At 40.6% G+C, this 24,939-nt stretch overlaps 1 protein-coding gene across 1 annotated transcript in view; it reads right to left on the bottom strand.

The window, feature by feature from the left end:
* Positions 1-389: 389 nt before the first annotated feature.
* sorcs2 (sortilin-related VPS10 domain containing receptor 2) overlaps positions 390-24,939 on the bottom strand; it is a 409,650-nt gene continuing 385,100 nt past the window's right edge. The window contains exons 20-27 of the mRNA XM_030076136.1: positions 21,663-21,796; positions 18,368-18,491; positions 14,380-14,492; positions 11,474-11,596; positions 10,670-10,769; positions 5,898-6,000; positions 4,310-4,470; positions 390-3,660 (exon numbers count right to left, since the gene is read on the bottom strand). Of these exons, the coding sequence (XP_029931996.1) occupies positions 3,596-3,660; positions 4,310-4,470; positions 5,898-6,000; positions 10,670-10,769; positions 11,474-11,596; positions 14,380-14,492; positions 18,368-18,491; positions 21,663-21,796 (923 nt within the window). The 3' untranslated portion in view covers positions 390-3,595. The remainder of the gene's footprint in view (positions 3,661-4,309; positions 4,471-5,897; positions 6,001-10,669; positions 10,770-11,473; positions 11,597-14,379; positions 14,493-18,367; positions 18,492-21,662; positions 21,797-24,939) is intronic.

The following is a 24,939-nucleotide window of genomic DNA, read 5'->3' as shown; positions in this document are numbered from 1 at the left end:
TATTTTCTCTCACTTTTTTGCTAATTTTGTTTTTTAAATTTCTATATTTTTTAGTTATGTTCCCAGTAATCACCTTTTCACCCTGCTTTTGAAAGACATCAAGTTTATTTGCACAGGTTTCAAAGGGTTTTTGAACACTAACCAATAGTGGTGAGATTAAAGCTTAAAGAAGAAAATGTGAAAATGATCCCCCATACATTTTCTGCATTAGAATTTCTAGTTAAATGTTTCAGCCTTAGACTTAATGCTTAACCATAGCCTTGAATTCATAGCCTGCTGTCATAGAAGAATTTTATTGTGCATGAAATATGATTGTGAGTTTTCACCATCTTTAATTAGTCGTAAATCGTAATATAACAGTTCAAATGAAATTAAAACAACAGCAAACATACAGTTATGGGAGTGATTTATTTCAGGATGCAGGTTAAGTGCACTACGCTTCCTGAAGAGGATGCTGTAACATTTTTATTCAAAAATCAATAAAACAAACAAACCAGACAAAAGAGGGGGAAAAACAAAACCAAGATCGAACAGTGTGGTCAAATTCACATGGTCTGTGCCATCAGCTGTGAAAGTCCTTTGTGACTATACTGGACTACGGAAATTCCCACTTTTCCCTTTTTTTAAAAGGGCATTTGATAGTAAGACGACACATCACTAGCAAACTAAGAACAAGCTGAACATGAGAAGAATATGTACAAAAGATGAGAACTGTGTAAATCAGAACAGATGAGTGTAATCTGCTGTTCGCTAGATTAACTAAATGGCGGTCTTACCAGTAGTTGAGGCATTGATAGTCTCTTGATGCTCTTCAGTGACTTTGGTAGTACCTAAAAATGTTTAGCTGAGAGTTTGGAGATTTATTCATTCACTGCCCAATATATATTAAACCTTTGAGACAGCATTGCTTACATCATTAGTGTCAACAAAACAAAAAACTTTAGCAAAAGGCATAAAACTCTGACCAATGTTCACAAGTACTGAGAAAAATGACAAAAACTGACATACAGGTGTATCAAAAATATCCATATACATTATTCGTCAGTGTGTGTACATGTGAATATTGTTGATAAGACAATGAAATTCATTCAAGTTACCAATGAAGACCATAAAATTATCTTTCCTAAGAAGGCTGCTTATGAGATTACACTGAAAATATTTAAAAATGATACATGTTGGAGCAAGCAATGAGGAAACTGTGTCATCTTACAGCAAGAATTTGCAATTCTCAATCTGAGGAAAATCAGTAAAGGGTCACTCCATATATATATAAAAAAAAAAACAAAAAAAAACAAACAAAAAACAAAACAAAAACAAAAACAACAACAAAAAACAAAGGCTGTGTATTTTGGTATTAGTGTAAAACACTCACACTCATGTCAAGAATTATGTACAAGGTGGAGATTGTTCATATTTACACATTTACAATACAACAAACCAAATCTGTATGGAGACATGATTCCACCGCTTGCTACGCCTAATATAGGCTTATACAGTAAAATATCGACTACACCTTTCCTCCGTGACAACGACCTTTGTCTCCAGGGGAACAAGTCTGCTTTGACCCAGAAAAGTGTGGGGAAGAGGAAGGGGCGTATTGTTATTAGTAATAAATAAACTCAAGAACAGGTAATGTCACTGAGCAGATTCCAATCTGCTGTTTTAGGCACCATGGGACCGACAGTGAACTCCTATGAAGATGGCGGGGACACGCTGATTTTAAAAGTCACACACCAAACTACTGTAAATGTGTCATTTTTCAACAACACAAAAATACAAAGAAAAAGTGAAGGATCTCAGGGTCATTGTGAATCCTGAAAGACTTGTTGTTAATGCATTTTCCAAACAGCGCATAAGCTCAGCTCTCCAAGTACCTGTGTGTGGGAATTTAAAATTGAAAAATTAAAATTAAAATTGAAATTAAAATAAAAAATTGTGCAACACCGCCCTCTTGTGTTAGCATGTTTCCACTCTGTATGAGCCCGACAACTCGAGTCAAACCATGTGCCATGGAGGGCCAAGAGGCTGCAGGTTTTCATCCCAACCAAAAACTCCACCAGGTGATTTCACTGATGACCTCACCTTCAAGCAGAGAGCAGGGACTAATCAGTGAAATCTCCTGGTGGAGCTTTTGGTTGGACTGTTCTGCAGCCACTTGGCCTTCCATGGCACCAGTGTGACACTCCTGCCCTACAGACTCCACTGGGCTCACCTGGCCCTTCTTTCCTCTGTAAGAATATTATTGCCTTTTAAGAGTGAGAGCATCTGAGAAATTCTGGGAAACGGAGAGAGTGAGTTTATGAAACTGAAATAGAATTTAAAATGGGGGGAAGGGAATGAAAACTGTTTCTCCTCCATTGTACTTCTGGCTGACACTGCTGCCTTAAAGGAACATCCCAGTGATTTTGCATGTTTAGTGTATTATCTACAAAACGTATAAACTTAACGTTTCTGTTAGTCTTTTCCCAAAGCAAGGAGTTGTGTTTTAGACCTCCAATATAATTTCTTCCACTCATTCCATGACAATATGAATATGAATTTTCACAAACGTAAAACTTTCTTCACACCAGTATTCTATCACCATAATAAAGTCGTCCACATTCGTCTACCTAAAAGCAGCAGCAGTGTTTTTTTTTTCTTTTTTTTTGACTTGAAAGTGAGCAGCGTGAAACAGTCTCTCAGCTAGAAAATAGTCCACAGGGAAAAGTTGCTTTACACAAACTTATAAATTTATAAGATTATAAAATTATGAGGTGGATGTTTCAACCAAAAATTCAAATTTGAAAATCAAGGAATTTTGATTCTATGTTGAGAAATCTTCAGTAGCCTCATATGATTTGCAAAATGGCTTGTTGCAAGTAAAATGTCGGTAAACTAGTAAACAGGACAAACATTCAAAATCACTGGTATGGTCCTTTAATGCACACAAGCCTTAGCACTGTGGTCTTTGGCCACTCACAGCTTGGACTTTTGGTTATAAAATAATAATAATAAAAAAAAAATCCATATCTCCAGTCTCTGGTGGCAAACATATGATGTGGAAAATTTTATTCGGAGTGACACTGGGTGGATGTGTACATGTGCGTGTGAGGATTTGTGAACGACAAAGTAATCAGTTTATTGAAAAAAAAAAAAAAAAAAGACTAGTGAGTGATTTTGAGGTGATCCTGTCAGCACCTCAGTCCTCACTGGATGTCTGCCCAGGTCTCCGTGTGTGTGTGGGCATGTGTGTGGATGTGCGGGAGAGGGAATAGGGTGTGTGTGTGGGAATGCACAGAGGTGGGTGATAGCAACAATGAATATCATGTAGTACACAAGCAGAGTGTCCATTCCCCCGTCACAAAACAAGAAAAAGCACACCAGAGCTGGAGGTGGAGGAGGACAAAGTGAAACGGAGGTTGAGAGTTCAGGGAAGAGGAGATAGAAGGAGGTGGCCCCTCTCCTCCTTGGGACACATGGCGTCGCAGCAGAGAGGAAGAGGAGGAAGAGGAGGAGGGGGGAGGAAGGAAGGCAGAGTGGAGTCCCTGTGCTCGTTAGCCGGTTAGGCTAGGCTAAGCTAGTCTAGGCTAGCTCATTAGCATTGCAGTGGCAGCCATCAGCTAGTCAGGTAACTGTGTAGCTCTCTGGAGTTGATGCTTAGGACCACGCCCGAATGGTTGCCTGGCAATGAGATGGGAGAGGGGAACAGGGTTGAGAATGCAGGTGAGGAAATGAGCAATACCAAAGTATGACAGGGCCTAAACACTGATCTAATCTACTTTTTAGTATGGATCAATAGATCTGTCAGGTTATGTCTAGGCTAAATCACATTGTACAATATTGGAGTTGACTATCAGTTATGTATCCATGCAAAATTGTGAACTTTTAAGTCCCAAAATACCCTCTAGTGACATATAAATGAGGGTCATGAAAAGTGATGTGGTGGTAGAAGTTGGGTAACTTCTGATCATAATACAATATAAACTCATAATCATAATCCTGTCATGGTCACATAATTTCTTTCATTCAAAATGAATTTGATGCAGGTATGAGGTTGATCTTTATTTTCTTTGGCAATTACAATGTGCTTGCTGTGTTTTATAATGACTGTGCAATGCCCAGTGACCGACATTTAAAGTCACATGTTTTTCTTTCTTTAACATGAACTCTATCAACCTCTACAGGGCTTCACTGACATTGTTAATAAAGCGGAAAAAAATCAAAAACTACTGCAGTACCTTGATGTGTGTTAGCTGCTGGTGTTAGTGGCTTGGGTTTTAGTAGCAGTGGTTAGTGGTAGTCCTTATAAGGGAACGGAAGGCGGGGCTACCTCCTGCGTTACCTAGAGTCTGCGAGTCCAGGTCATCATCAATGAACTCCTCGCCCTGGATGATGTGCTGTGTGTCCTCGCTGTGGTTGACTGGGCTCGTCATCTCCTGCTCCTTCTCGTTGTGCATCTGGGCGTAGACGTTGCGGCTGCCTGGCAGCTTCCTGAAAAACAGTGGAGGATAGGCATCCTCAGTCCTAAGCCAAGGACTGTGGGATTTGTAGTTTTTATAAGACATGAGGCATGTTTTGTCCTGCATGATTTCATCTGAGTGACATTTTGGTGGACTTTTGTGTTCATGATGCGGGAGGTGCTGTTGGTGTTTAACTGACGTGAAGAGAGAACATGCAGTCATCAAAGCAGTCATCAAAGCCTTAGAAAGCAGTTGATCGATATAGTGTGACTCAGGAAGCACCAGACCAAACATTTACACCTATAACTACAGCTGCAGCTCGCACCATTATAGTATGCATCCTTGCACAGGAGAGAGTGACTATTGTCGTGCAATTAGTTCCTTACTAGCCCCATACTGAGCAAATGAAAAATAGGGTAATTTAGGCATTAGTTATGAATGGGTTGAGAAAAAACGTATATTTTGTAGTGTACAGAATAAGGCATGCAAAATAAGGAGCTCATAAGTAGCTAATACTGACTAATACAGAACAAGTAAACTAATTAATGGCTAATAAGTGTACCCTAAAATAAAGTGTTACCAAGTATTTTAAACATTATCTAATTTTAATAGTAGGATTAGGCCAAAATAGGTATTTTGTACGCTGATACTGGCACTGACAGTTAGGGCTCATTCACACAGAATGCAGCAGAAAGGCACTGTGCCCATTCATTTTGAATGGGATAGTGTGGCAGTGCATACCACAGGATGACCCGGCAAATTCTTTTTGCTGGAACCCAATGCGACGTCATGCTCAATCAGTGCCCAATCACTAAGCTGGCACTAAGACTGAATGGGGCAGACAGCAGACAGATGGACACAGCCAGACAACACTGCTGCAAGTCGCTGGATTGTTGGATTGTGTCCGAATGCCACTTTAGACATTATTTATCTTTAAGTCTGTACATTTTCATCAAACTTTTTTTTTTTTTTTTAATAAAAACCCACTAACATGCAAACTCATTGGTCTAACTCCAATTCTAACGCAGAAAACAAAACAAACAAACAAACAAACAAAAAAAATACAATATGGTTATGCTTATTATCACAACTTCATGTATAAGGCTGCATTAAAGGGATAGTTCACTTATTTTTCAAAATTTCTCATTATTTTACTTTCCTGCTAGCTGTTATGTAGGACAGAAGCAACATTTTTAAGGTTTTGTTGAACCTTCTTTGAGTTGATTAAGGTGATTATCTTGAAGAATGTTAGGTAGTCTGAATTCCAGGATGTTAACAGTTAGCGTTTGGAGCATCCAGTCAGTATCCAGCACTTCATCACACTGAGAGGAAGATAACAACACTACTGTCCTACAAAACAGCTGGGGCGGAAGTGAAATTATATCCAATTTTTCAAAATGGGTCAACTATCTCTTTAGGGGTCTAAAACATGCCAGTGCTCTTGAATATGGCACTCACCTTTTGAACTTGTAAAGGATGAAAGATCCGGTGGCAAGGATAGTGATTAGTAAAATGACAGCCAAAGCCCAAACACCTGGACCTCCAGCACTGCCATGGTAGCCTAGGAAGAGGATACACACACACACACACACACACACATAATGGAAAGATATATAACATATATGCACAAAATAGCAATGCATATGGTCAATCACAACACAATTTGACACTATTTTTGGTCACACACAAAAATACTCAGACACACACACACCTGCTGTGAATAAGGCTGTTTGCAACACTGATAGAAAAGATCCAGAAACACAGGGAATCAAGTGCTACCTCTGCATCATTATGACAGAATTAGCATTATACAACACATTCAGCACAAACCGAGAAAGTTCAGCAAAGAAGAATTAGATCTTAAACAGAAACTGCAGGTTGAAAACAACAGATGCTGGGCTTCTAAGCATTTAACTGAGCTCAAATTTTTCTTGAAGGAATAGCTTACCCATTTTGAAAAATGGGATATTATTTCACATCCCCCTGTTATGTAAGGCTGTAGTGGTGCTATCTTCCTCTCATCATTTATGAGTGCTGGATACAGGCCTATCCAGCGCTCAGACAGCCATAAAGTTTAGGTCTTAGAGGCACAGTTCTTACTTGGCTTTGCATTGGTAATTTCTTTGTATTGGTAACTTGAAATCAAATCAAGTCCCAGGAGACCCTTAAGAATCAATTCTTGGTTCACTAGAGTTATTACAGTTTTGTATTTTCCATTAGATTTTATTTGTATTTCATTTTTAATTTTTGTTGTCAATTCAGTTTAGTTTCAATTAGTCTCCAGATCAGGGTTGCTTGTTTCAGTTTAGTTTGAGTTTTTATTGTACTATGGTTTTGTTTTGTTTTTGTCAGAATAGATATTACAATCCAGAAAAAACACTATGACGGCAGTTGACTCTCAGTCATGTTGACGTCTCAGCACCAGCGCCTCCACATGCTTGTTGTGCTCACACATTTGACCAAGCTGACAAACAGGAAAACTAAACACATCTGTAGATTTTCATTTTATTTTAGTTCGTTTTGTAAGAACACAAAGTCTTGTGTTTGCTTTTATTTCAGTCAACTAAAATGTTTTTTTCACACCCAGTTTGAATTTTTAGTTTAGTTTCAGTGAACTATAATAACCTTGGCTCCCACTTTGACAATGTAATATTTCTTATCACTCCTATGCTTCTGATGCACAGTTATAGTGTACAGTGTTTTTGCCAACAACCTTATCCCAGGTACTGACCTTATCCAATGCACTGCAGATATCAAATATTGGATGGCCAAATTTTTTGGTTCTGGCTAAAAGAAGACAAAACAGAGATTCTTTTACTGGGTCCCAAGGCTTTGAGGTACCATATTCTCTCTTGGTTAACTCCCCTGACGGTAAAACCTTGTGAACATGCCAAGAACCTAGGTGTGATTTTTGGATGCTGATCTAAACTTCCAGAGGCATGTATCCAGTATCTCCCTGACTGCTTTTTATCATTTCAGAAATATTTCTAAAGTTAGATGCTTCAAGGTCAGAATTCTCTACCACATGAACCACGATCTGCTACAACAGTGTCTTCTTTTAAAAGCAGACATAAACATATATGTACTTACAGATTGCTGGCAAGTAATGTTGTGATTATAGACACATTGCATGCAGTAGGTATTGTATTACTAGTCAATCCCTCTCTTTCTCTCTCCCTGTCACTCTCACTCTCATTCGCTCTCTCTCAAACACATCCCAGCTGGCATTTTAACATTTATTCAACACTGAATCAACATCATAACTCATGGGTGAATCAATGTTGAATTTGGTTTTGATTTTGCAAAGTGAATCAATGTTGATATTGTGATGTTGTTTCAATGTCTTATGTTTCAACATGAGTGAACTAATGTTGAAGGCCCAACAGTGAATTAATATAGAAAATTCCGTTCCCGCTGCCGGGGGGTGCGCGTCTGAATCACTAAAAATTAACAAGGAGAAACTCTGAACGTGCTTGCCACCTTTGCGACCGCGTGGTAACCCACCAGCCCTATGCTGTTAGTAGGTTGTGGAGTGTTATTGCTTTTGCCCAGGTGGGGAGTTGAACCCTGGTCTCCTGCATGGCAGGCAGAGAGCCTATCCGCTGGACTAATGCTGCTTGTGTGGGCTGAGCCAGAAATGAGGCTCTATAGAGTGTGTGAGCACACAGCATGTGTGACAGTGGCTCTTGGGAGAAAATCGCCTAAAAGTACTGGTCAAACAAATGCTTTTTTTCTCAAAGACAGTAAGTCCGAGCAGAAAATAAATGGTATCATGAGAAAGGTGAGGCTTTGGGCTTTCAAACTGTGTCTTATTTGCCAACTCCCCAAAATACCCAAGATTCAGCGAGTTAAAAAAAGTGTGTGTTTGTCCTTCTCTCCTCAGCTTGTGGGTTCCAGGTATTATGGAAGTCAATGGGGGAGAGAGCTGGCACTCCTGCCTCGTCAAGTGTCACTGTGTAAAAAGTATACATTGCTTTGCTTTTCTAGTTACATTTTTCAAAGCAGAACTATTTTCCTACTACTTTCCTACTACTTTCCTAGTGATTCAGACCCCGGCAGCGGGAATGGAATTTTCTATATTAATTCACTGTTGTGCCTTCAACATTAGTTCACGCATGTTGAAACAACATCACAATATCAACGTTGATTTGCTTTGCAAAATCAAAACCAAATTCAACATTGATTCACCCATGAGTTATGATGTTGATTCAGTGTTGAATAAATGTTAAAATGCCAGCTGGGAAGACATTGAAACAGCATCACAATATCAACGTTGATTCACTTTGCAAAATCAACACTTAATTCAATATTAATTTACTGTTGGGCCTTCAACATTAATTCACTCATGTTGAAACAACATCACAATATCAACGTTGATTCGCTTTGCAAAATCAAAACCAAATTCAACACTGATTCACCCATGAGTTATGATGTTGATTCAGTGTTGAATAAATGTTAAAATGCCAGCTGGGTGGAAGAGGCCAATAGATTGACTCAACATACAGATCTTGTTTATATTTCAACGTTGATTTATTGATAGGTTGTCAACGTTTCCGCAATTGTTAGCTTTATATATTATTTCAACATTGTTTCAATGTAGAAACAACAACTGACATGTTTTAAATTATATTTCAATGTTGAACGTCGGTTGAATGCCAGCTGGGGCACACATGCACACATGAAAGCAGCTTAATCATCAACTTGTGATTGTGGGTTTGGTCAATGCATGTGTTTTAGATTGTTCACCTACAAAATTTTTCCCTAAGTAGTATCCGTAGCTTTTGATTACACAACATAGGTTTTTTTTCATTAGAAAGATTTAATCAAGGAAAAGTTAATAAAATGAGGAAGACATTTGGGCAGATTGTCCTGTCTGATGACACCATTACAGACTACATTATCTGCTTGAGTTGTGAAACACTGCACAAATATGATGATCAAACCTGAATATGTATTCATGTCATGGAGCTGCACAGCCTAGAATTCCTACTTACCAAGCTCAATCAAATCAGCTCTTGATGTCAGTGTTCATGAAGAATATATGACAGTATATTAGTGCCACTGTGGGGCAGAAAAAAAAATCTGAGGTGAGGGAGAGGGGGTTAATATTCTGAGAAAAAAAACTCTGAATTTCTGATAGTAAAGTCATAGACTTATGAGAAAAAAGCTCAGATATTCCCTGAGATTAAAGTGGTAAATTTACCAGAAATAACTCACAAATTTATAAGAAAAAAAAATTTGCAAGAAAAAACTTTGTGAGATTACCAAATCCAATTGCAAAGTAGAATTTGATGTAATCAGTTACAGGCAATATGGCAGATTCTGCAGTGTGTATTTTTTTCCCCTACAATGGCCCTAAAAGAACAAGGTGCCACTTGCAGCAATATCTAACCTCTAACTGTGGGGATTTCTGCTGCTCTGACCTGCTACGGGGTTTACTCATTTAGTAGCCTAGACCCACTACACTATTTGGGTAACATACAATAGGCTATGCCTTGCAATCAGTTATTATGCTGGGCAAACAGCCCAAAAACAAAATACTGCAATATTGCTCATTTTGCTGTACCCTAGGCTAAATTTGGAGGTTTGCAGAGTATGGGTGGTTAATTAATACAAATTTTAGAGGGTTGAGAGGTGCAGATTGGCCCTCATAATGGTTCAGGTAGGTGCAGGTATTAAAAAAAACACTGCATGTGCATCACTATCAGCTAGTATTCAGCACCAGCAACAACTATGTGAGGAAGATAGAACCACTATTGTCCAACATTACATCTAGAGGGAAAGTGAAATACTGTCGTTTTTTCAAAATGGATGAACTACCCCCTAGAAATTACAGTAGTTTGTCCTCTAATCAAAGAGTGATCATTTTGATTTCACTGCAGGATAATCAGGTGAATGAAAAAGGCGAGGACAGCATAGACATCCAGGTCAGAACTGCTGAGGTTTGGATTCATTTAGGCAGTCAGGAGAGACAAAAGCACAGGAAAACAAGCTGAAAATACAGTGTTAAGGTAAAGTGCATCCACACAGCAGACTGAGGTTGTACAGCTCATGAACGCACCGATCTCTGCTGCTCTTGCTGTGGAGTCATTAGCAACTAGACCTAGCCCTTGGAAAGAGATCAATCACATGCAATTATCCAATTTTAAAAATGCCTCAGTGAGAAATGCAAAAATAGCAAATGCTCATTCTAAATAGTAAATAATTATAAAATCTCCATGGGAATGTACCTGCGTTTGGGTCAGCCAGTGCCACCAGCACTTGCAGACCTCCTCGTACCACAAAGCTGACGTTGTTGTCATTGAAGGCCTGCATGATGGCTGGAATGCGCTGAGCACAACAAACAAAACATATTCATTTAAACATGCTGGAGAGATCCCAGAGACAAAAGAATTTTAGAATATGAGAAGTGCATGATTTTTTTTTTTTGAAACTCATTTATTCTCTCAAAAATTTAGAATTTAGTTGTTATGTACAGCTTGCAAAAAATTAACAAAATAATTTCTTTCTAAATTCCTGTGAAAGGCATGGTGCCACCACTGATCTGACATTTTAACATAAAATTTTAATGTAATTTTCCTAAAATAAGGACTTTGTTATTCCCTGAAGAAATCAGCGAATTCACTTGGTATTTTTCAAAAATATTGGAAAAAATGTGATGAGCTAATTAGCAGAAATGTCCCAAAAATTTACAAAAAAAAAAAAAAAAAAAAAAAAAAAAAAAAAATACTATAAGATTAAAAAAAAGTCTCCTAAGAAAATAAGTGAATTTTGTTAAGAGGGTGAAATAAAACCTTTCAAAATAAACCTACGCACGGGCTCTTGGGTTTGAAGTTAAATTGGCATTCATGTATTTTTTTAAGAAGGTACCACATTTTTTAAAAAGGTGGTTACTCATCTTACAACAAACTCTTCATGCCGGCATTTTCTTTATATTGTTGCAATTATAGAATATTATTATAGTATTTATATGTCTTTGTCCATCTTTGTGTGTGTGTGTGTGTGAAGGTATGTATGCATGTGCATGTCTTTACCTTATCCACGAACACACTCCTCTTGGCTGGTTTGCTCTCCAGTGGGAGAACATACAGGTCAGCCATGGTGGGGAGGCCTGGCTTCACCATGGTAACCATGAAGTCCTTGGGGATCCCAGTTATCTGGGAGCGAAAGGTCATAGGTCAAAGGTCAGCAACATAAAGTCTAAAATGTATCTGTAAATTCCAGTATCCAGTAAATTCTTGTATTCTAAATAGAAATATTGAGTAATTCACCATAATTCACTTTTAGTGTCATTGTCTGCCGTTTTCTGTTTCCCACATGGATATGTTGTATTCTTCCTCTAAATTTTATGTCTCCTGTGTTCCTGTTTTTATGTATTATGACCCTTGTGTCCCTTTTTGTATATTTTAATGGCTCTTTAGCATCATGCTGGAGGACTGCGGTTGTAAACTAGCCTCTGGCTAACACTGGCACATTTACAGGAATGTTAATTAATGTGCACTGTCCTCTCTAAATAAATAAATAAATAAATAAAATAATCTTTTAAGGCTGTACTACAGTCAATTGAGGAGTGACGAGCACTTGGACTCAACTGACAAAAATGTGGAACAAGCATGTAATCTATCAGTGAGTTGGTCTCACAATGACAGCCAGGTAATAGGGACAACTGAATTTAAGTATTTACATTTATATCTATTTATCTATCTATCTATGTATGTACGTACGTATGTATGTATGTATGTGTGTGTGTGTGTGTGTGTGTGTGTGTGTGTGTGTGTATACAGTGCATTCAGAAAGTATTCAGACACCAGTGCATTCAGAATACTTTCTGAATGCACTGTATATTGTGTAGAATGCCAACATGACTTTTAGGGGAGACATTACACAAAAGTTGGCAGAGTCAGAGACCAGTTTATGGAGGAGCTGTACCCATGGATTGCATTTTCTTGATGTAATTAGTTACATTTGTTACTTTATTTAAGGAAAAAAATCATAATATAAGGCATTCATTAATTCCTCTGACATAATGGATTCTGTGAAGATTATAGATTTTGGGGCCTATCTTGCACCAAAGTCCCTAAACCCGTCATTTAGGGATTTAGCATTGCACAAGAGGCGTTGCCCCGCAAAAGTTGCTATCTTGTGCACCTCCCGCTATCCGTAAAACACTTGCGCTGCCCGCTACATTATGCATAGGCGTGTTTTGGGCATTATGCCAGTTAAACCAATCAGTGTGCCAGGTGCCACTGCCTTTAAGGGCAGGCTGCGCTATCCTAAATCCTAAATCCTAAACCCGTAATGGAGAGAGGGAGGTAGATTTTCTCAGGGGTTCTACTTAGGCTAAAGCAAGTTGGCTTTATATATATACACATATTATATATTATATTATAGGCGAGTTAATTCGGGAGGTGGAGCCACATGTGTCCAAGTGGACGTGTCACAAGGTTGTACTGATTGAGTAAAATCCCCGGATCACACCACACACACACAAGAGGCAGAGGTGGAACTATGTGTAAACTCATTTATTGACAAGGTTGATTGGGCAAATAAAATATTAAAAATAAAAATATAGCACAGCTGCTGGCTTATGATAAAACAATAAAACGTGCTGGGGTAAGTGTCCAATTAAAACAGTCTTTCCTCTAAACAGTCTATATGAGTAATATACTCAGTCCATTCCGGCGGCATCCCGGTATCAGTCCGACCGTGTGTGTGGCGAGGCTCCGTCGGGGCGTGCATTGAAGCCGCCTGGGCGCGCTCTCGTAACAGCCCAAACTTTAGGGAAAGCGGATAGCGGGTGGTCAGGACCACCCGCTATCCGCTTTTTTGCAGCGTAATCCCAAGCTCAAAAGATCCTGACGACTGTACGCGTACATTGCCCAACATACGGTGGTTTTCAGCTAAAAACACGACCGTTCACACATACAAAAACACAGAATACGGCACCAAGAGAGCTGTGAGCCGCAGTGTCTATGCGCACCGCCATGGCAACCAAATAAACAAAACAAAAAAAACAAACAAACAAGCAAAAAATATATATATATATCTTAACATACATATATATAAATATCTGTATATATATATATGTGTGTGTGTGTGTGTGTGTGTGTGTACACTTGTAGGAACCCAAATGTATAGGATAGGATTAAGTTCCTTTATTTAAGTTTTTCATTGGCTCTGATCTGTGAAGAAAATCTTCACAGATGCTCTTCTCCAATCTCAATCATGCACACACTTTGAAAATAGTTTGAAAATAACTTCACATCACACACCTTATGCAGATTCGGATAACATCAGAGCCAATCAAAACTTGAAAGACACATTACATAGGGCAGTTGCCTTCTTGCCACATGCTGACAAGCCACTATAATTAAAAGACTGAAGTATGAGGTTGATGTGACATTTTGAGGGCAGAGAAAATGGAAGCCACATTAAAAAAACAAGTGAAGACAAAAGTGCTATATTTTATTATTTGTTCCCATTTTTTTCTACTGTATTTTCACTCTAACTTTTAGTTGCCATGCATTTTTCTGTACATTCAACAACATTTTAGCTTACAAATGAATTAGTTTCAGGTAGAACCTGTTCAAACTTGCCTGGGCGGGCAGGTGACTGTATTTCTCTTCCTTATTGTGTTTTTCCTCTCTATTGGGCTCTGTTCTGAGGAGCCAGTTGCATTTTTTTCCTTTTTTTTTTTTTTTAAACCACAGTGTGCTGCTGTTTTCATTGGCTGAGCGTCTGTGCTGAGTGCAGACGTCAGACGTAACGTTCAACGTTCATAGTTCACAGGCAGAAAAAAAGCTCGTCTTAGGCAGGGCAAGTAGGAATTTAGGGGGGGCAAGTGGATTTGAGAACCACTTGCCCAGCAGGGCAAGTAGGAAAAAACCTTAACATCGGACCCTGATGAAGGCAGCATTTAATATCCCCAGTTAGCTCATACCTTTGCCAGTATTTTTGTGACCACCTGCCCGATGTCCTCTCTCCACTCTGGGATATTGGGGTTGAAGCGGTCCAGGTTCCTGCTGAAGCTCAGCGGTATGACCTGGAAATTATCTGGGATTGGAAAGAACAGATAGGAAATTAGCATTCTTTAGATTAAATTGGATCAAATCTTAGTGATGCCTGAGAGGAGACTGGGTTTTTGCAGCACCAGCGAATAAAATCATGGCAAGAATAAGACAAACAGGATGCTGATTACTATGGAAGCCGAGAGCAGCCATAGTTGTGATTATTTTTTTTAATGCCGTTATCTTGAGATCACAAATTAATTATACAGTTATCTCAGGATAACAAAGCTGGTGTTTAAGATAATGGGTTAATTATCTTACTATCACGAGGAAACACAAGGCCAATATCTTGAAATAATGAGATAATTAATTTGTTATCACAAGAAATCAAAATGTTGCTTTCTCAAGATAAAAATATTATTCATTTGTGGTCACAAGAACAAAGAGTCCTTCTCTTCATTATCTTATCTCAATATAACAAATGTATTAGGTGGTACAAACAAATGGTACAATTTCATCCACTAATAAAAATCCACACCCATTACTGATCAAACTTATCAGGTCTTTCTGTTGTTCGAAATAACAGTAAAATCAATCCTCAGCATGGAAGAGACTAGTCTGACTGCAACTTCTGTGCTCAAGAGGCCTTTTGTTTATGCTGGCAGAGCATTCCTGATCACTAATATTTTTATTATATCAAAATAATTAGATAAGTAAGGGTAAACGACTTCTTTTCTTTTGTTTGATCATGACTTAATTATCTTGTTATCCCAAGAAATCAACCATTTTTTTTCTTGAGATAACAAGATAATTAATCTGTTATCATGACAAAATGAGCTTTATTATCCAATGATATTAACATAACTGATTTGCGATTTTCACATTGAACAGAATAACTGCAACCATGGTTGTGCTCTGCTTCTGAAAATTACACAGGAAGTGCACAAATGGAAATGGTGTACAGTGTTAGCTGTTCTCAGATCAGATGTAGAGCTAGAAAAACAAATTCACAGAAATCTGCCCGGAAGTACAAATATGCATTATAAACTGCACATTTGATGTTGTTAGTTGGGGGTGATGGTCTCCAAAAGGGAGGCTGGAGAGTGTGCTCTAACTATAGGGGTATCACACTGCTCAACCTCAGAGAATCCAGCAAATTGTCAAGTCACAGACTGAGGAAGAGCAAAGCGGATTGCGTCCTGGCCATGGAAAAGTGGCCAGTGGACCAGTGGACCAGCTCCTCACCCTTGCACGGATACTGGAGGGATCATGGGAGTTTGCCAATCCAGTTTTGCAGATGTTGAGAGGGCTTATGACTGTATTCCCCAGGGTATCCTGTGGGGTACGGTAGGAATATTGGATGCAAGGTTTACTGCTACGAGCCATTCAGTCCCTGTATAACCAAAGAGAAAGCTATATCCACACTCTGGGCGTTCCCTGTGGATGTTGGACTCCGTCAGGGCTGTTCCTTGTCTCCAATTCTGTTCTTGATTTTCATGGGCAGGATTTCAAGGTGACTGTGTGTCAGCTTTTTGCAGATGATATCGTTCTGTTGGCATCAACAAACTGTGAACTCTAGCACACTCTGGGGTGGTTTGCAGCCGAATGTGAAGTGGTCAGGGTAAGGCTCAGCACCTCCAAGTCCCAGGCCATGGTGCTCTGCCTGAAAAAAAGTGGATTGCCTTCTCCTAGCTGAGAGTGAGTTACTGCCTCAAGTGGAAGAGTTCTTGGAGTCTCCACGAGTGAGGGGAAAATGGAGCAGGAGATTGACAGGTGGATCAGGGTGGCAACAGCAGTCATGTTGGTCACTGTACTAGACAGTCGTGGTGATAATGATTGAGTTGGGTCGGTTGGGTTTTATCTGATACCGGTGCTTACTCGGTATTTTTTAAACTGTTCCAGTGCTTAAACGGTTCTCAAACCAGTACTTAAAAAAACGAAAATGCACACACTTTGTCAAAAAACAATACCCTTTTATTTCCAGGGCCAAATTGAACACAATATTAACTTAAATCTTTAAAAATTAAATCTTTAAACAATATAAATACAAGTACCGTATGGTAATAATAAACTCAGTGTACTGAGTGGAAGTATTGGACATAGCACACGTTGTCATACACGTTGAATGGCAACGGTGTTTGCTAACCTACTTGATATGCAAGATTTGCAGTTGGCATTAAATTACTAGACTTAGCCGAAGAGGAAAGGCTGCTGTCATCATCATGAGCTGGGACTCTCTTCCATTTGTCCGGGGAGACCGACACTGGCTGCTGCTGTTGAAGTGCTTGGCCTTGCGTCATGTAGATTATCAAACACGGTGCATTGTTCGGCTTTTAAATAAACTCTGTGTCGCCAGATGTTTCATTAAATTCGACGTATTACCTCCCTTGCATGACATTGCTTTAAGGCATCTGTTGCATGTTGCAGAGTCTGCATCCTCCTTAGACATGAAATGCAGCCAAACCTTGGAGCGTTTTGCCTTCGGCATCTTTATTGATCCTCTCACTATCAGTTCTGATCAACAAGTTTGCTGAGTAGCGGCACTGACGTCACGTTCAACAACTGCAAGTTGACGCCGGAACACCAGGGGGCAGCACCGAAATGAGGCACTGAAATTTTCGTTCTTATTCGGTCTCGTTATTACCGTTTACGTCAGAACTGGTGCCCTATTGGCACCGCCTTTCGGTACCCAACCCTAAAATTAACTAGTCGATCTTTGTTCCAAACCTCACCTATAGTCATGAACTCTGGGTAATGACTGAAAGAATGAGATCATGGATACATGCGGCGGAAATGAATTTCCTCCGCAGGGTCTCTGGGCCCACCCTTAGTGACAGGGTGAGGATCTCAGACATCTGCAAGGAGCTTGGACTACAGCCGCTGCTCCTGCACACTGAAAGGAGCTAGTTGAGGTGGTTCAGGCATCAAGTTCGCCTCCCGGTGAAGGTGTTCCGGACATGACCAACTGGGAGGAGACCCCGGAGCATACTGGGGGGATTTATGTATACTGGCTGGTCTGGCAACACCTTGGGATCCTCCTGGAGGAGCTGGTGGCTGTGGCAAGATAATGGACTGTCTTGACTGAACTCCTCAGCCTGCTACCACTGCGGCCTGGTCCTAGATAAGCAGCAGAAAACAGGTAGATGGGACTGCACATTATGTGCTGAACAGAACATACATAAAGAAATTACTCCAGACAAATAAATGTTCATTGTTGGCATTTAAAATAGAGATGGGTCACATGGGTGCATATGGATGTTTGAAATGTATATCAACATATACCAAGACGTCCAGGAATATGTACACTATTTGGATTTGAGCTTATTAAAGCCTGAAAATTTGAGCCTTGACAAAATAGAACTTTAAAAAATTTTCAACCCAGACTGTGCTATTACACTGACACAGAGCACAGAACTTTGACACTGGACCTAACCAAGCCTCAAACTGCTTATAATTTCCTTCTGATAAATTGCAAGTAACAGTACATTTCAGTGGAATATCTGAACCATAATAAGATACGAATCAAAGCCATTCATGCCAAACCACCCCCATGCCTATCAAGTCCAGCCAAGATTAGGCAAGAAATATGAATGCTACATCAAGGAAAAAACACTCAAAACTCTGGAAAACTGGAGTTCCTCTTTAAAAAAGAAATCTGACCATAACCCATTCTGTGACACAGTTAAAAAACAAATGAGCTCATAGAACATTTTGGGGCAACAGCAGAAACTCACTCAGTCTTGATATGTGGTACACACTCCAACAGGTTAGCTACCAGGGCAGCCCCAGCATACAGTATTTAACACTTTACATTGTTTCTATGGTCTAATGTGGTTATGTTGTTATCGCTGTACGCTGTTAGTATTTGCTGCTGCAATTACCCAATTTCCTTACCGGAATCACTGAACTTTAATAAGTTACCATAGACTTGAATGGTCTTGCTGTCTTGAACCATGGATCGTCCATTGGAAGCCTGGACAGTGACTGAAACTTCTCCTGCCTCTGAGAAATGAGTCAGGAGGCTGTTTTGCAGGGTCAGTTTGGGCTGAAGAGAAACATCAAGACAAGAGGCTAGTTAGTTCAACTCCATATACAGGGTGTCTGAAAAGTCTGGAATCACAGGGATAAGCTGGTGCATGGTTGACAAATGACACTTTTCCAAAGAACTGAATTCCCAGATATTGTGACATGAATCTTCACCATTACGCTTTCTTGGAGCCCAATAGTAATTCTGCTATCACAACGACCAGTACTAAGTGCTGCATCCTAGCACATGTACAATGAGGGCATATCCAAAGCTGCTTGCTATTTTCGTTTATCTGAGGGCAGCCTTACCCATGCAAGCAAAGCGTGAAGTATTTTCCCTTAAATAAAGTAACAAATGTAACCAATGCCATCAAGAAGATGCAATCCATGGGTACAACTCCTCCTCAAACTGGTCTCTCCTCTGCTATGCATTGCACATCATATTGGCTATTTGTGGCATCACAGTTCAGCCTGACTCCCTTCACTTTTTTCACTCTTGTTATGTTGCAGCCTGATGCTACAATCGTTTAAATTCATTTTTCTCTTATTAATCGACATTCAGTACCCCATAATGACAAAGTGAGAACAGAATTGTTGAAATTTTTGTAAATGTATTAAAAAGAAAAAAAATGAAATATCACATTGATATAAGTAATCAGACCCTTTATTCAGTACTTAGTTGAAGCACTTCTGGCAGCAATTACAGCCTTGAGTCTCTTTGGGTATGAACCAAAAAGCTTTGTACACCTGGATTGTGGGATTTTCTGCCATTCTTCTTGGCTGGGCCCCTCTAGGACATTCACAGAGTTGTCCCTAAGCCACTCCTGTGTTGTCTTGGCTGTGTGCTGAGGGTCATTGTCATGTTGGAAGGTGAACCTTCAGCCCAATCTGAGGTCCTGAGCGCTGTGAAACAGATTTTCATTGAGGATCTCCCTGTACTTTGCTCCATTCAGCTTTCCCTCAACCCTGACCAGTCTCCCAGTCCCTGCTGCTGAAAAACACTCCCACAGCATGATGCTGCCACGACCATGCTTCACTCCAAGCGGGCTTTCATGTGTGTTGCACTGAGGAGAGGCTTCCATCTAGCCACTCTGCCATAAAGCCCAGATCGGTGGAGGGCTGCAGTGATGGTTGTCCTTCTGGAACTTTGTCCCATCCCCACATAGGATCTCTGGAGCTCAGTGAGAGTGACCATCGAGTTCTTGGTAACAAATCATGTCCAATCAATTTAATTTACCACAGGTGTACTCCAATCAAAGTGTAGAAACATCTCAGCAACAATAAAGAGAAATGGGACGCACCTGAGCTAAATTTCAAGTGTTGGTGCAAAGGTTCTGAATACTTACTTCAATGTGATGTTCCAGTTTTTCCTTTTTAATAAATTTGCAAAAAAATTCTACAATTCTGTTTTCACTTTGTCATTATAGGGTAATGAGAGAAAAAAATAATTTAAACAATTGTAGCATGAGGCTGCAACATAACAAAAGTGGAAAAAAAGTGAAGGGAGTCCGAATACTTTCTGAATGCACTGTATATTGTGCACACAACATACTAGGAAGATCACATAGACTTTCTGAGCACTGTTTGGAATGTCCCACCTGATTCTCTAAGCATCCAAAACATATTTTCAGCATACCAAATGTTTGTTCCACTACTGTTTTGTCCTTGACAACACATTGTTGAATCTACGTTGTTACTGAGTTGTTGGCATAATGTATGGTGTAATAAGCCACATTTGTATTAAGTCTAATATTTAACTGGAAGGCTGCAGAAATGTCAGCATTGATATTGCACTGAGATTAGACATGGTCTTGGGGCTCTTGCAATGACTTAACTTTCACCAAAATAGCAACTACTCATCTTGAGCACCTTCATTTAAATGCACTTCCCATTTAAGTGTACCACTCCTCCGATCTTTGCGCCAAGCCAAGTACACAACCACAAAAACACCACATGAATGGGCAAAGTGTGTTTACAGCTCACCAAAATACCAATTGGTAGCACTGCATGCCATGGTCTTTGTGCACCCACAAAAACAGGGCCCTTGCTGTTCCAGAAGTAGAAGAAAATCAAAAACCATTAGCTTCTGCAGTAATGAAATGATGATCCCTGCTCAACTTGATATGCTTGGTCAGACACAAAAAATGTGTTCTTTGGTAGCAGCTGTTGATATAAACATGCTTTATCAGACATACACAATATTCTATTTGCATAAATTTCTACTGGTTAGAGACACAGAAAAAGATTTGGGTGGAATCAGCAAGGACCTTTGGTTCATGGCAGTTCAGAGTATTTCTGGGTGGGTCCCCTTACCAAGGTAACAGCTTTACCAAATCACTGATGTCACTGCATCAACAGATGAGTTTGTAGGCCTGACACATGGCTAACAGAAAAAATGTGTTGGTACAGGACTTGTTCCACAATTATTTTTTTTCCTTATAACTATAGGTATATGTGCTAGTTTTCCCCTTAAGGCCTAAATACACCATGCACAGACACGGTACAACACATCCTCTGCAGCTGAATGTGTCCATTATAATTCAAAGTGCACATTAAGATAAATCAGTCAAATCAATGTGTATCCATGATTCAATAGTTATAGGTACAAATGTAAACAGCACCAAAAGGTATAGACTATCTTTTGTCCTGTCTGCACTTGCTGCTCTTAATAAGCATTGATGTCAGGTCATTCTGTTTTTGATCTCAGGATCTACCAGCGAGTGACGTCTGGGTCCTGTGTTGTGTACTGTATAAGTTATGTTAATGTTAATAGTTATGTATAAGTTAAGTTATGTGTATGTTATATTTTTAATGCTGGCTGTGGCCCAAATTGCCCCATTGGGACATTAACATTTTACCTTACCATGCCTTAGGATGCACTTAAAAATGGTTCAGTTTAGGTATTAGGTTTGAGATGATTATGCAAAGATTAAGATGGTTAAGCAACTTTTTTTGTGATTAAGATTAGGGTTCACGATGAGGTGGACATTCCTTGAGGTTTTTGAGGTCTTTGACCTGCTGGACCCTTATCTGGAAGTTTTTGGTTGTTACATTAGACACACTTGGTCCCTGTGCTGCCACACATTTCAGACAATTCTGCATGGAAGCAAACAGCTTTTTTTTTTTCCTCTCTATTTTTTATATTAGTAAGTGTCAGCATAACATCCAAAGCTTGTCATGTCACTTTTACCTGCACGTTGTCTCCTATCCACCAGTAGAAAATGGTCAAGTTGGCCTCAGAGGGAAGAACAATGGCAGTCAGATTGACCTCCTGATTTCTCCCAGCGATAGGAACTGCTTCCAAGTGCACTTCCTGTAGAGAAGCTGTCAAGGGAAAAAAGTGTTTTATGAGCTGATAAGCCACCAACACTGTCAAGTCAAGTCAATTTTATTTCTATAGCGCATTTACAGACAGCTGAGCCGCACCAAAGTGCTTCACATGAAACAGCTTAAGTGCAATAAACAGGAATTACCTAAGGCAAAAGGAAAAAGGGTTAAAAGACACTGATTGTAAGAGATAAAATAATGCAAATAATAATAAAAGAAAGAAAAAAATATATATAATTTAAAAGGTAATTGAGGAATTACCAGGGGACACTATTCACTGGCACTTGAAATGGAGACACTAATCAAAGGCAAGTGAAAAGAGGTGGGTCTTTAAATGGGACTTAAAATATTCAGAGTCTGGGCTGCATGGATGTGGACGGGGAGGCAGTTCCAGAGTCTGGGGGCTGCTACTGCAAAGGCTCTGTCCCCCCTGGTTTTTAGCCTGGACCTGGGCACTTCCAACAGCAGTTGGTCAGCTGACCGTAGTGCTCTGGAGGGGGTGTGGTGGCATAAAAGATCAGACAGGTCCGTGGGGGCCAGACCATGGAGGGATTTGTAAACAGACAGTAGAAGTTTAAAATCAATGCGGTAAAGGATGGGGAGCCAGAGGGGTGATGCGAGGATCAGGGTGATGTGTTCATGCTTTTTTGTGCAAGTGAGGAGTCAGGCGGCTGAGTTCTGAACCAACTGCAGGCAGCGAAGCTGTGACTGATCAATGGTGGTGAATAGGGCGTTGCAATAGTCCAGTTGTAATGTTATGAAGGCATGGATAGCTCTCTCTAGATCACTCTGAGGCAGGTAGGCTTTGGTCTTAGCTAGGGTTCTCAGGTGGAAAAAGCTTTTCTTAACTACTGCACTGACCTGCTGCTCGAACTTGAAGGCACTGTCAAAAATCACACCAAGATTTCTGACAGAAGGCCAGATGTTAGAGGCGAGAGGGCCTAGGGCATCGGTGGAGAAGGCCGGAGAGGTTTTGCCAGATACAATGATTTCCGTCTTGCTCTCACTGAGGTTGAGGAAGTTTGCCCCCATCCATGCCTTGATGTCAGCCAGACAGTCAAGCAATGGATGGAGTGCAGCCTGCCCATCAACCTTTAGGGGGAGATACAGTTGGATGTCGTCAGCAAAGCAGTGGAAGGAGATGTTGTGTTTGACCAGGATTTCCCCTAGGGGTAAGATGTACAACAGAAATAGGATGGGACCTATTATAGAGCCTTGAGGGACCCCACAGGTGAAGGGGGCAACAGAAGAGAAGAAGTCCCCTATCTGGACAGAGAAGCTCCTGTTGGCCAGGTAGCACTGAAAGAACTTCAGGACTGTGCCTTTGATGCCTACGTGATGCTCGAGCCGAGACAGCAGGATCCTGTGATCCACCGTGTCAAAGGCAGTGACAACTCAGCTGACCTGAAATTGAAGATCATAAATAAGCTGTAATCCTGGAACCTCTCCAACTTGCCAAGAGACAAAGTACCACCTGAAGATCTACTAAAGGATGTGAATGCGGCACTGCTGACTATCCCTACTGAGACCATCACTGAGACCAACAGGTTGATATAATCAACAGCATCAGTGATCCTGGAGATGCTTGGCTACCAGATGAACACCCATAATAAAGAGCAGTACCCTCCCATGGAAGAGAAGGCCAAGATCAAAGCAACACGGAGAGAAGTTAGCCTGCTATCTGAACTACGGAAAGGGGCAGTGGTGAATAAAGGACTGAAAAATAAATAAAACAAGCTGTCCATACATACAAGACTCACAGCCCTGGCTACCTGAAAAGGTACACTAGAGATGTAGAAGTCAGGAGAATAAACAATGTTCCTCATTGAACCATCCAAAGTCTACTCTTAGTGGCAGGGAAGTAAGATGAGAACAGACCCATCCAGGGCTGAGAGTGAACAATACTGGAAAAGCATAGGAGGCATCTCATAACACTAATGCCCAGTGGCTGGCAGATCTGAGTGCGGATCTGAGCAATCTTCCACAACTAGAATCAGTAACCATCATGATGGCAGACATCCAAGAAGGAGTAGAAGGAGTGACGTACCGACGTACCGACGTACTGACGGTGAGCATATTGTTTTCCTTCCTGTTTGTTGTTAGCAGATTTTAGCGTAATTTTACACGTTTAAATAATCCCAATCTGCCTTACTTTGGGCCTGTAACTCATTAGCTGCTGTACATTAACACGTCATCTCGTTTTTACCAAGCATACAACCTTTTCCTCCTCCCTAGCGCCTTTTCTCTGCCCGTCGCTTGACATAGCTTAACTGCAAGCGATGGCTTCCTCCTCTCCCTCCCTCTCCCCTTCCCTTTCCTGCTCGGCGTGTGGCATGTTTAGCTATTCCTCTGCCTCCTTTAGCGACCATGCTACTGGTAAATGTAAGAACTGTGATAGAATAGAAGCGCTGGAGGCGAGGCTCAGTGAGTTAGAAGCCCTGCTTCGCACCAAAGATAGCCAGCCAGAGATAGCTAGCCAGTCCCCCCCCATAGCCGGTGCGAGCAGGACAAGCATAGCCGCTACTCCCCCGACAGACCCCGAGCAGCCGGGGGCGCAGGGAGGGCACGGCTGGGTGACTGCTCCAACGAAGCATAGCCGCAAAACAAAGCACACAGGACTCCCCGAACCCCTTCACGTTTCAAACCGATTTTCCCCACTCAGCGACACACCTGCTGAGAAACCATCTCTGATAATTGGAGACTCGATTATGAGAAATGTGAAGTTAGCGACACCAGCGACCATAGTCAAATGCATTCCAGGGGCCAGAGCGGGGAACGTCGAGTCAAATCTGAAGCTGCTGGCTAAGGCTAAACGTAAATATGGTACGATTATTATCCACTGCGGCACAAATGACTCTCGGCAACGCCAGTCGGAGGTCACTAAAATTAGTGTTGAATCGGTGTGTGCTTATGCCAAAACAATGGCGGACTCCGTAGTCTTCTCTGGACCCCTGCCCAATCTGACCTCGGATGAGATGTTTAGCCGCATGTCATCCTTTCGCCGCTGGCTGTCTAGGTGGTGTCCAGAAAATGATGTGGGCTTTATTGACAATTGGCATACATTCTGGGGAAAACCTGGTCTGATTAGGAGAGACGGCCTCCATCCCACTTTGGATGGGGCAGCTCTCATTTCTAGTAAT

The sequence above is a fragment of the Myripristis murdjan genome, chromosome 18 (genome assembly GCF_902150065.1).
Source record: "Myripristis murdjan chromosome 18, fMyrMur1.1, whole genome shotgun sequence".
Classification (NCBI taxonomy): domain Eukaryota; kingdom Metazoa; phylum Chordata; class Actinopteri; order Holocentriformes; family Holocentridae; genus Myripristis; species Myripristis murdjan.
The sequence above is the reverse complement of the archived record's forward strand: the minus strand, read 5'-3'. Positions and strand labels throughout refer to the sequence as shown.